This window comes from Macaca mulatta, chromosome 9, assembly GCF_049350105.2.
Source record: "Macaca mulatta isolate MMU2019108-1 chromosome 9, T2T-MMU8v2.0, whole genome shotgun sequence".
Classification (NCBI taxonomy): Eukaryota; Metazoa; Chordata; class Mammalia; order Primates; family Cercopithecidae; genus Macaca; species Macaca mulatta.
In genome coordinates, this window is record NC_133414.1 from 33,748,283 (window position 1) to 33,762,002 (window position 13,720).

Here is a 13,720-nt window from a genome sequence, read left to right on the forward strand (position 1 = left end):
TTTTGTTATTTTTAAAATTAGCCCACGAGTGACATATCTGGCCACTGAGAAAACAGATACTAATGTTTTAATCACTGAAGACTGTTTATACAAAACAGTTCAAGTTTACGCAAAGCAATTAAGTGCTAACCTTATTGAACTGTAAATATTAAGCAGGTGTTCACCCTTCTAAGCATCTTCCCTAGTTAAACCAATCCTGGTAATTTCAGTCCCCTTGTCAGTGAGTGGTTTAGGTGTGAGCACATCCTACAAACTTGGCCAATGAGCTCTAAGAAACATTGTGCTATGGAGCTTCTGAAAAAGGATTTCTTCCCTTACAACAAGATGAATAAGAGCAACTCTCCTCACTTTGGATATTTTAATATTAGGATATGATGCCTGGGCCAGCAGCAGCCGCTTTGTGACTATGAGGACAGACATTGCTGATGTTATGGCAACGTAAGAGGTTAAAGGAACTTAATAACATTGTTGAACCAAACCTAGAACTCACTATCGAACCAAACTTAGAACTCACTTGCCACCTGATTATTCATTTAGTTGAAAAAATAAATATCTTTATTTTTTATGCCACTATCAGGAGGGTTCTATGTTAGTATGAAAGCAAACTAAATAATATAACACATCCAGCTACTATAGATTAATTGGCTGTAAGACACAATAATCTGGTAACTTTATTCCTGAGATCATCTTAACCCACATAGAGATTCCTTAATAAATAGTTCCTTCTCCTCCAATTCATCTATATAGAAATAACATCAGTCTTACTTTCCTGCTCCATACCTGATATGTTTAACTAATTAACCATTAGCTAAGTGTCTAATTATATTATTTTCATAAATTAAAATATCTGTTTTTATTTTTAAAATTTCTGTTATATATACCATTAGAACTTATTACAGAAGGTTCTAAAATAAAAATTTTAGTTCTAATATAATACTTCAGTACTAATTTTATTTCCCCGCTTCATCTTCACAGTTTATATTTACCTTGATGTTTATTTGATGATACTGTGAGCAAAATGTGAAAAATGAGGCCCTACCATGTTTTAGAAAATGTTTTCATCAAATGGATCCCACAGGGACATGCACAAAACTCCTACTACCAGAGTGATCCTCTCTTCATCTCTTTTCTCTAGCCAATATGTCAAAGTTTTATTTCTCATTTTGCAATAGGAATTTGTATTAGGCAACCATCTGTAGCATCTATTTGGGTTATATCTAAAGCTTAAGGGCTACATCCTCTTCCAACCCCAATATGTGAGTACTTGATGCCCGAATAATGGTCCTTCAATGGAATAACACTTGTCAAATCCTATTTAAACAGATCTAAATTTTAAAAATATTTTTTGGCCTTCCTTTGGGAACCTCACACATCTAAGACTTTAGATTGAAAGTGTCTTTAGAACTCTGAACCACGTTGGAGTGTAGACTCCATTACAGCAGGAATCCTTGCCTCTTTTACTTAATATTGCACCCTAGCGTCTTTTCAGAATGATACATAATGGATGGAGGAGGATCTAGAATAAACAAACCCCCGAATAAAAATAAAAACAAATGTTGAGCAAATCAAGTATAAAATCTACTTTTAACTTTTTCATAAAAATATTTATAAAATTATACATCTGCTTTACTTTCCTTTTAGATTCTCCATTTGATAATCATTTTGGAAAGATCAAAAGCAAAGTCCTAACACAAACACACATTTTGTGTATCATTTTCCTCTTGTTTTCCTTTGCAAAACCATGCTGAGGACAGCAGTGTATCTGTATCGTCTTATGGAAAGTAGTAACACATCTAGCAAATAACAGAGGTAAATATGCACAAGAAGTGGGCAGAATTGGAAACAGACAATTTCAGGTTTATATTGTATGTGATTTCACAGGATAGAATTTTAATTTATATATTCTTCTTTTAAAAAAATTCATTCCAAGGTAGATTAGATGAGCCCTGGCTAATATTTTTAGCATTTTATGTTTGGTCACCTTAACATCTCTAAATCTTTCTTCCCTTTGTTTCCTCACCCTACCATTACCTATTACCTAATGAGTTTGGCTAACCTGAAACTTCCTCAGTCTTTAACAATACTAATGAATGTAAGTTAATAAATTAGGAAATTGAATTGGGTCATTACATTGTCTTAATGTAATTTTCAGTTTATCTGTTATTGATCGAGCTCCATAATTTCAAGTTCATTTTTCTGAGGTTTATTGTTTGGAGTTTGATTTACAGATCTCCATGTCTTTGGCATGATTTCTTTCTGCTTTCTGCAACCTGTTTTTTGGTTATTTCACTACTCATTAACCCCTCCCTCCATCAGAGGGATGGGCAGGATGAGAAAAATGATATGACGATATAGTAAATTTTGCTACTTGCTATTATCTGATAAAATTGGTGTGCAAGAAAGAAATAAGTATGTAACTGTTGACTAAAATGACATTTTGGGATTTTTAAAAAATAATTTTTTATTGTCCATGGTCTAGCAACTGTTACCATGAAAGACTGAGTTAGTTCTCTATCTACTAAATTTAATAAATAAAGGTTTTTAGTAAAGAAAATTTGTTATAATTCTAATCACAATCACACCAAGCTCATGAACTAAATTTCTATAAAAATGTTATCAATTAAAAAAATTAATGTCCAAGGAATCAAGAGTTAAAATGAAGCTCAAGGTGGATTTTAAAATGGAGAATAATATAAAATAGTGAATTGTTTTTTTCTCATAGATTTCAACCTCCTTAAATACATAGTGATGTAAGAGTCACATATAAAATGTTATCTGTCATATAAATATATATGAAGGATTTTTAAAAGTGAAGATTTAACTGTAATAGTTACTTCATAATCAATGATGTAATAGTCAATGATGTAGGAGAACAAAGAGCATTGCATAGCTACATATGGACTTCATAGCATCAGTTTGTTTTTAAAAGGGGGCTACATTATATACACGTTTAGTTTTCAGAGATTAAATAAAATAAAAATGATCACCATTCTGAATAGCAGACTATTTTAGCAATACATGTGTTGGAAAGTATATTTTATTTGCTAGATCAACTTCAGAGAACTAAACTCTCCAGCATAACCAGAGGGTTAGATAATATATTTACACCTGCAGTATTTCATTCTATAAATAATCTATAATGTCAAAAACCAGCTTTGATGGGGCATTTACATTTTATGAATAGCTAAAATGTGACAGTGAACATTTTCACATTTTTATAGCATAGTATAAACAAAATATGGGCATAATACATAATTATTTTTGAAGTTCAAGGAAAGGGTTATGTAGATAGAGTATAGAGACACAAAAATCAGAAATACTATTTTTAGCCATTTTCACACATCCTTTTACTTCAACCTGTTAAATGATTAAAAAGTGAAACGAGCATTTACATATTTCAAAGTGGATAAACACACTAAATAATAATTCTTGACATGTTCACTCTTTCAAAAAATAATCTCTTCAATCTTATGGAAAAGTGGTCTAGTATACTATTTCAGTTGTTTTTATTTTATGTGGCAAAAAAAAAATGTTTTAGGGTTCAGTTACTGATTTGTCCCACTTTCTTTTTGAACTAAGGGCACACTTACTATCTCCATAAACAACTAAAATATTTACAGAGACCAGTAAAACCTATGTCAGATCGTAACACATTTTTGTTCTTGGGAGGCTTTGGGCCTAAATCCCATGTTCTCTAATCAGATAACTCTCAATAAGAACAAAGATGGAAAAGATATAATCCTGCATTTAGATATGTGAACGTCAAAATTTTTAAAGTTAAAAGCAACTGTGCACATATTCTTAAAAAATTATCTTATTCCAAAATATTTGTTATTTTATAAACAAGGCTATCTGTAAATTCAGTTGAAGTATCATTTCAAAATGAAACAAATAATAATGTAGGAATTATTATATGACTATTTATTAGAAAAACCTCAGGAGAAACTTAGAATAGTTATTTAAGAAATCCCTAGGTTCAAAATGAAATTCAACTTTTACAATGTTGAAGGAACTAAAACTCAAATGTTTGGTTAAATTGAAAATACACTAACACATGTAATTTTGTAATATAAGGAAAACGCAAAATGTTACTAAAAAGATAAATCGACAGCTTATTATTGAATAATTGTGATATAGAGATGATAAATCAGATCAGATAAAACAACTGCAAACTGCATGCATGTCCCTGATGTTCCCTCGACTGGTTGTGACGACATGTCTGCTCTCACCACAGTTCACAGTTCACAGAAAACATTTAAATAACACAACTGAATATTTCCACTGACTAAAATGAACTTTCTTTAAGAAAATAAAGGGAGAAGAGAATAGATCAAATCTTGCCCCACCTCTTTTTTTTCTTCCTTTTTTCTTTTAGTGAAACTGACATAAATTGTTGAGGAGCACTACAGCGCCACCAACACAGATCAATGCAAAACAAAAAAGATCTCCCACCGTGTGCAAAAAGAAAAAAAATTAGAAAAATGCCAAAAATTACAAAATGTCTCCCAAATGTACCTTATTGGAGAAAAATAAGCAAGATCTGCAAAGATTATCTAATGAAGAGCTTCAAAGAAATAATATCATAGACTACAAGTTGAGACCTGATCAGCAAATAAAAGATCCACTATTTAGTAACAGCCATAACTTAATATAAACCCGGTTATGTCAACCTCCACCTTCATTATACCAAGGGCAGCTTTTCCGTAGTTTGTATCCAAGTAATCTATCAAGAGAACCACAATAGGTCCATTTAAAAAAAACTATATCCATAGTTTGCCTGCTGATAATTGAGTCCTGGACAAATTAGGTAAGACATAATTTTTATAAAGAGGATATGCACATATTTGGCATTGCCAACATTACTGGCACAAAACAAGTCCATCTTGAAATATCTGAGTTCCTCTGTAGTTCACAGTAATTAAAGTATAATTTATATTATAAACATTTAGCTTTAACAATGAAAAAAAAACTATTTTTTTTTTCTCTTGGTAAAAATTAACCAAGCAAGATTAGGTAGAACGTGCAGAGATCAAAGCTAAAGAAAAATACAAAGATTGGTTTTGTTAGAAGAAACACAATGAAAATCCTTTTTAGCCGGTGGCTCTTTCGAAGACTGAATGACATAAATGGTGAAAATTACAAACTTACCATTAGTGCAGGCAAAGAAGACGGCAGTTCTTGAAAAAAAATTGTAACAATATAGGCTGGATACTTGTGTCTCTAGAAACAACAGCCTCCAGGCAGCATACGGATCTTCCAACATCTTTAAAATGTTTGGTAAATAAAAAGTAATACTTTCTTCCATGATCGGCGGCCGAATGGGGTGGCTTCCCCCAGGATCTATGGGCGTTTGGGAGAAATCGGAGAAATATCCACAGAAGATTAAAAGCAGAGGAGGCAGCACAGCCAGAAGACTCTGGGGTTAACAACTTTGCGATGGCAAGCAGGCGAGCGCTGATTGGCTGGGAGGGCAGTGTCCCTACAGTCTGCACTATCCCCCGCTGCCCCCGCCTCCTGCAGCTCGGAAAAAAATGCAGTGTGTGTGCCATTTTACACTGGGCTTTTAAAAGCACAGCCACCCAAATGACAAAAGTCTAAGCTCGCTATTAAGTGACACTGCAAGACAATAGCACCCACGGCTGCCTGTGAGCTCGGGGGAATGCCCCTTTTAACATCTGAAGGAACACTCTGGCTTCTTGGATGTGGGGTTTTTTGTTTGTTTGTTTTTGTTTTTGCTTTTTAAAACAGCATTATCATGTTTTTCTTGAGCAAATTGTTGCTCCTTTCCAAAACGTCGATAGATCCTCCGCATGCAAACCTGGCCATGTAAAAACTATGTCCATCAAAATATTTTTTCAATTTGATCTCATGAGGGTACCTAGAGAAGCCAGTCATCCTGGAACAAAATTCATGACTCCTTTAGCTCCGAGATCTCTAATTCCTTGGGAAAAAAATACGTAATTTCTTATTCACAGTAACTACCATGTGTGCAAAAAGTAAAATAAAATAATGAATTTAGCGGTTAAATGAAAACAATAGGCATATTCCCGCCCCCTCCCCCGCCCCCCCTTAAAAATTGTTTCAAAAACCTTTACCGGCTGGCAGAATTCTACCACTCTGCCTTACAAACAAAATGGCTGTGGTACTGAGTTTTTTAGGATCCTCCCACTGTGCCTCCTCCTGGCCTCCAGGAAGTGGTAAAAATCCAAAATAAATACAGTACTGAAAGTACACCATTGAGTCTGAATTCGGGGGAAGCCTTTGGTAAGAGGGTCTTAGAATTGTGCTGGTCATTATTAGTTTTTTAAAATTGTTTTGAAAAGAACATCAATCACTAGAGATTTACTTGACTGTAATTTGAACTTCCTGCTTTACATATTTATAAGGTCTTTCACCTATCTTGGCAGGCTTTCAAATTAAGTGGGCTGGGAAATTTGATGCTCGGTCTCTAGTTGTGAGCTGAGTCAGGTATTTGGTGTTTGCAACTGGGCTTTTAAATAAAGACAAAGTCTAAGACTTTAAAAAAATGAACGTTAAACTGACGCAAGACTATGCTTGCTAATGTAAAGTAAGAAAAGTCGACAAAGATTGTAGTGTGTTAAATACTGCATACATGTGTTAACATAGTAAAAATTCTTTGCCCACTAAATTTTCTAATGAGTCAAGGAGAGAACAGGGTTTAAAGGAACTGGATTAAGAAAGGAGTGGGGAATGATCTACATTCTTCACAATCTCTTCCCCCTCCACACACACCACACACATACACACACACATGCACATATGCACACACATACACATACATGTATATACACACACGTTGGTCTGGTATCCCTGCCTGGCATTTAATAGGTAACATTCTTAGAAAGATGTAGCTAGGGTGACTATGAATTTATCGTCTAACACAGGATACTTTGAGAGTAAAAAGGGCTAATTACAGGACAGTTGGAATAAACAGAGCCTGTCCATGATAAGCTAGCAGGTAGAACTCGCTATGTTTTTAGTGAGACCTCCTTGAACTTTAACTAGACAGGTCACCTACCGCCATGGGGCCTTGGCCAATTTAGATAGCATTTGAGCTAGACCCCTCTCTGGGCTGCATCTCCTGCCTTTGTTCTACTGTCAAGTGAAGTAGACAATCTGAGTAGACTTGGGGTCAGATATATTTAATGAACAGCCAGGGTAAAGAAAATACCTAGATATGCACATCCATATGTGTATACACCTTCATATACTTTATTATCTGTAGATTAGGATGTTCTGTGCACTTTGTAAGATACACATACTTCTGATTACATGCTTTCCTATGGGATAATTTTCTTTGGAGTTTTTGAGACCATATTCATGATATACACAATTCGAGGGATTTTTGGTTTTTGTTTTGGTAAAGATAATTTGTAGAATGAAATGTTTCGGGGCAGATTATCACAGAAATACATAAGATGAATAATTATTTTACTGTTTATTCAAACAGTTCTTGAGAACTTAGAATGTGCCAGGCATGATGCTTGGTGCTATGAACATATTAGTGAACAAGTAAATAGTTTATTTCCTCCTTCATGGAGTTCATAATCTAGTGGAGAGACAGATAAATAGCAGGTGAACAAATACAGTTGATCCTTGAAGTATGTGGGGGTCAGGGGTGCCAATCCCCCATGCTGTCAAATATTCTGTGTAACTTTTAACTTCCCCCAAACTGAACTAGTAATAACCTACTACTGACCTTACCAATAACATAAACAGTCAATTAACACACATTTTGTGTGTCGTATGTACTCTATATTGAATTTGTACAATAAAGTAAACTAGAGAAAAGAAAATGTTACTAAGAAAGTATAAGGAAGAGAAAATATATTTATTATTCATTGAGCAGAAGTGGATCATCATAAAGATCTTTATTCCTCATTGTCCTCACATTGAGTATCTGAAGAGGAGAAAGAAGAGGAGGGTTTGGTCTTCCTGTCTCAGGAGTGGCAGGGGTGGCAGAGGTGGAGGAGGTGGAAGGGGAAGCAGGAGAGGCAGGAATACTCTGTGTAACTTTTATTGAAACAAAATCTGTGTATAAGTGGACCTGTATAGCTCAAACCTGTGTTGTTCAAGGGTCAAGTGTATATTATTGCACATTGTTCTAAGTGCTATTGAAAAACCAAACAGGGCTGGGCGCGGTGGCTCACGCCTATAATCCCAGCACTTTGGGAGGCTGAGGCGGGTGAATCACTTGAGGTCAGGAGTTTGAGACCACCTGGTCAACATGGTGAAACCCTGTCTCTACTAAAAATACAAAAATTAGCTGGGCGTGGTGGTGGGTGCCTGCAATCCCAGCTACTCGGGAGGCTGAGGCAGGAGAATCACTTGAACCTGGGAAGTGGAGGTTGCAGTACGCCGAGATCACACCACTTCACTCCAGCCTGGGCAACAGAGTGAGACTCCGTCTCAAAAAACAAACAAACAAAAAAAGAAACAGTGCAGTGTTAGAGAATAACAGGGAGGGAAATTAACAAGGTGGTAAGGAAATTGTCTCTAAAGGAGTGGGGCTTAAGCTAGGCTTGAAGGATGACAAGGAGACACATTTGAAAAATATCGGAGAAATCACAGTCTAGGAAGAGGCTATAGCATGTGCAAAGGCCCTGAGGCAGAATGAAGCTTGGCACATTCTAGGAAGGGAAATGATGCCAGTGTGGTTTTAGCACATCAAGAAATGCATCAGATGAAGTCAGAAATGTAGACTGGAGAGAGATCCTGCAGAGGTTTGTAGGTCACAGAAATGAATTCTGTGTTTAAGACAGAGAACGTTGGACTTCCAGATTTTAGAGGTTTTGATAATGATAAGGTCCAGAGAAGGTAGAGGGAAAAAAACCCTCAATGCAAATTTTGAATTTACATAGCTACATTATAGGGTTTCAGTATTATACTTTTAAAAATCCATATTTCACGCACATACTTACAGCCATTGATTATGACTCAGTTCATAAATAAATATGAATAAGACACAAATCATACATAGTACAAACAAAATGAAAAGGAGGAATTCAGGCAACGAATTGCCTCAGTTTTCTCTAATGGTGCTGATTTTGATATTTTTGATTCAAAAAATACTACATTTTATATCAGTTGAACAGTGCTCACCTTTTTTTTTTTTTTTTTTTTAAACAAATGAGGCTGGGAACAGTGGCTCACACCTGTAATCCCAGCACTTTGGGAGGCTGAGGTGGGTGGATCATCTGAAGTCAGGGTTTCAAGACGAGCCTGGTCAACATGGTGAAACCCTATCTCTACTAAAAATACAAAAATTAGCCAGGTGTTGTGGTGGGCACCTGTAATCTCAGTTACTCAGGAGGCTGAGGTAGGAGAAATGTTTGAACCCAGGAGGCAGGGGTTGCAGTGAGCCAAGACTGCACCATTGCACTCCAGCCTGGGCAACAGAATGAGACTCCATCTCAAAAAAAGAAAAAAAAAAAAAAAGAAAAAAAACCAAAAACCAAAAAACAAAACAAAACAAATGAAGCAAAACATTATTAAAGTGAGAATTTAACACGATCAGAATTAAAAAGTTATCCTTTTTCAATTTAGTAACTGGTTGTTAGCAAACCAAAATCCTACAAGCACATGGGCAGAAATAACATGTTCAGTTTCTTAGATCTAAGACTTTAAAAAATTACAAAAGGAGTTAGGTCAAATCAATGATGTGTAATCCATTGAATGAGCTTTGATATTAACAGGAATCTCCAAACAAATCAAATCGTGAACTAATTGGGTAGTGTAGTTTGTAAAATCTTTACCTCACAGAACTGGAGGTGGAGATAGATCTGTTTTGGAGTTTGGATTAATTTTCTGAGTTAAAAAAAAAATAACATCATGCAGCACGCTATAATCAAAGGCCGTAATATTTTTGTGCTAAATATTACAATCACATTAAATGGAGTAAAGACTATAAGAAGCCCCACATCATTTTGGGTCAACTTTTTTTTTTTTTTTTAGACAGAATCTCACTCTGTCACCCACGCTGGAGTGCAGTGGCATGATCACGGCTCACTGTAGGCTCGACCTCCCAGGCTCAGGTGAGCCTCTCACCTCAGCCTCCCGAGTAGCTGGGACTACAGGTGTGCCAACACGCCTGGTTAATTTTTGTATTTTTTGTAAAGATGAGGTTTCCGCATGTTGCCCGGGCTGGTCTTGAACTCTTGGGCTTAAGTGATCCGCCCACCTCGGCCTCAGAAAGTGCTAGGATTACAGGTGTGAGCCACCGCACTTGGCATCAGGTCAGCTTTTGCCACCAAAGAGGATGCTGCAATTTGCAAAAAAAACTTTCAGTTTTCAAAAGTTCTGGGGATTCATAACTGTGGATTTAAAATTATGGAGTTATAGATTTTTGTTGCATTCAGATAGTTAAAATATTATCCTTAGTTTAAATCAGAACTCACAATCCTAATGATTAGAAACAGTTACCGCTTGGAAATAGTCAGATTTCCGTTTGTGGGCCCTAATAAATGAATGCATACAATATTATTAAATTTTGTGCAGTCTTGTGCAAATGCTATTAATTTTACTCTTTATGATTTCCCTATATTTTTCCTCTTAAGAATAGTGAAAAGTTTTACCTTTTTTTGCAATCAAATTTTGAAGCACTGCTTCAGCCAAGAGCTTAAGAGTGTTTATTTCAGAACTCTTTATCTGTTGTGGCATGATTTTAGATTGCTTTGATCCACTGCAATCTAAAATCATGCAACATGGCATTTTCAAGAAAGGTCATTCACGCGAGTAGTTTGTGGCCACTGGTGTGGCCGAGACTACTCATTAACTAACCAACATCCCTCCTCCCTTTCTTTTTCATAAAATCCCATTTTATTTTGGGTGTGCCACCCAAAACTGTTTTGCATGACACTGTTTTAACCAGTGAGATGTAAGCAGAAGCCATTGGTTGGGCTTCCAAGAAAGCATTTATAGGGGGCTGACTCAGTGGCTGCTGCCTTGTGCTTCTTACCTTTGCCCTTCTTCAGGCTTGGAGGATGGTCACCACACCTGGGTAGAGTCCAGCGCTCCATTGTGTCAACCAAAGGGAGCTCGTTAGTGCTACGGCTAGCTCAATAGAAAGACGAAAGCTGGGTTCTGTGGAGCTTTCACACCAGCCACTGAGGGGCCTGCTTCTAGATCTGCTTTTTACAAGAGAGAAAAAGAAAACAGCTACTTCATTTAAACCTTTGTTATTTATTTTATTTTATTTTATTTTATTTTATTTTATTTTACTTTATGAGACAGAGTCTCCCTCTGTCACCCAGGCTGGAGAGCAATGGTGCGATCTCGGCTCCTTGCAACCTCCACCTCCTGGGTTTAAGGGATTCTCATGCCTCAGTCTCCTGAGTAGCTGGGATTACAGGTGCACTTCACCATGCCCAGCTCATTGTTTTTGTATTTTTAGTAAAGACAGGATTTCACCATGTTGGTTAGGCTGGTCTCAAACTCCTGACCTCAAGTGATCCACCCGCCTTGGCCTCCCAAAGTGCTAGGATTACAGGCGTGGGTCACTGCACCCAGCCTATTGATTCAGAGGGCACGTGTCCATGTTTGTTACATGGGCATATTGCATAATAATGGAGATCGGGCTTCTAGTGTACCCATCGCCCAAACAGTGAACATTGTACCCAGTAGGTAATTTTTCAACCCTCACCCGCATTCCAGCCTCCAGTCTTTTGGAGTTCCCAGTGTCTATTACGTCTATCTTTTTAAGTCCGTACATATCCATTATTTAGCTCCACTTGTAAGTGAGAATATGAGGTGTGTTCTGAGTTTGTTCACTTAGGATAATGGCCTCCAGTTCCATCCATGTTGCTGCAAAGGACATGATTTTGTCTTTTTTATGGCTGCACAGTATTCCATGCAAATCTTTCTTTTATGAGCCTATTCACAACTAAATGCAATTTCTAATAATATTAGTGCGAGTAATCTTCAAAGCATTTTATCTGTAAAAATCAGCTACTTTTAAGCTGTTGTGTAGTATTAGACTGAAAGCAAGGACAAGGGGCCCTTTTGGGTTGCAAGAAATCTTCTGTCTTTATCTGGGTTGCAGTTACATATACATGAAATATGTATATATGTATCACATATGTACACATGTCACATATGTAAAAAGTTTGAACTGTACATCAAGATTAGTACACCAACTATATTTTATTATATGTATGTTATCCTTTAAAGAAAGCTATTTTTTTATTATTTTATTTATTTATTTATTTATTTTTGAGAGAGGTTCTTGCTCTGTCACCCAGGCTGGAGTGCAGTGGCATGATCTTGCCTCACTGCAACCTCCACCTCCTGGGCTCAAGCGATCCTCTTGTTTCAGCCTCCCCCGGTGGCCGGGACTACAGGCACGTGCCACCACACCACGCTAATTTTTGTATTTTTGGTAGAGATGGGGTTTCACCATGTTGCCCGGGCTGGTTTCAAACTTCTGGGCTCAGGTGATATTCTGGCATTGACCTCCTAGAGCACTAAGATTACATGTGTGAGCCACTACGCCTAGCTAAAGGAAACTATTTTAATATATTACAGACAGTGATGGCATCTGATAATTTGAATATAGACATTGTTTAAAAAGCTGGACAGATATTATTCATTTAAAAAATATATTAATAATCTTTTTTTTGTTTTGTTTTTGAGACAGAGTATCCCTTTGTTGCCCAGGCTGGAGTGCAGTGGCGCAATCTTGACTCACTGCAACCTTTGCTTCTTGGGTTCAAGCAATTCTCCTGCCTCGGCCTCCTGACTAGCTGGGATTACGTGTGCCACCACACCCAGCTAATTTTGTATTTTTAGTAGAGACGGGGTTTCACCATGTTGGCCAGGCTGGTCTCAAACTCCTGACCTCAAGTGATCTGCCCACCTTGGCCTCCCAATGTGCTGGGATACAGTCATGAGCCACGGCGTCTGGGCCTCAATAATCTTTTTATTCTAAGTGCCCCTTAGAATACCTAAGACAGCCGCCTATTTCTACCACAAAAAATGGTGCTCCTATGTTTATATGTTTCCCTGTAATCATGTTGCAGACACTCAATGGTATCAAATTGCATATTCCATCAGTGTTCACTCTCTCAATATTCTTATACACACACACACACACACACACACACATATATATGTATACACACACACAATTCTTTTTTTGAGACAGAGTCTTGCTATATTGTGCGAGCTGGCCTCAAACTCCTGGCCTCAACTAATCCTCCCACCTCAGCCTCCCAAGTAGGTAGGACTACTACGCCCGGCTCCATGTTCTTATTTTACGGCAATATGTATGCCTTCATCAGCAGCAGCCATCTGACTTCATTTATGAGCCCTACATCTTGAGTGACCTTAGCCATTAATCAAATTTCTCATTTGTAAATGGCTTATCAGAATTCTCGGCTCTATGGTAACTGAACTATAGTAGAGCTAGTGGATATGAAGTGGTTAAACAGCAAAACTCTAGGTTGAAGTTTTGTTGTAATATGATACAGGAAGTACTATAGTAAAAGCACCAGGGAGAATGTTTCGTCTAGTATTCAATGAAAGTTATGCATTTTGCTCTTAAAAAAAGAAAACTATATTGAACTTCTTCTCCTGGCTGTTCCTACCTATTCCTATGTCCCAGTGCAGGGTAGAGATGAGAAAACTCATACATTGGCAGAAACCGTACTGTTTAAAATGTCAGCATTGCACGGAGTTATGAGGTGAAAGAAAAACTGGAATA

General features: G+C 37.0%; 1 protein-coding gene across 2 annotated transcripts in view; it reads right to left on the reverse strand.

The window, feature by feature from the left end:
• The window catches only part of EPC1 (enhancer of polycomb homolog 1), a 112,882-nt gene extending 107,458 nt beyond the window's left edge, over nucleotides 1-5,424 (reverse strand). For both annotated transcript variants that reach the window (XM_015146768.3, XM_015146767.3), the window contains exon 1: nucleotides 5,149-5,424. In XM_015146768.3, coding sequence (XP_015002254.1) covers nucleotides 5,149-5,151 — 3 coding nt within the window. In that variant the 5' untranslated portion in view covers nucleotides 5,152-5,424. The remainder of the gene's footprint in view (nucleotides 1-5,148) is intronic.
• Nucleotides 5,425-13,720: the final 8,296 nt, after the last annotated feature.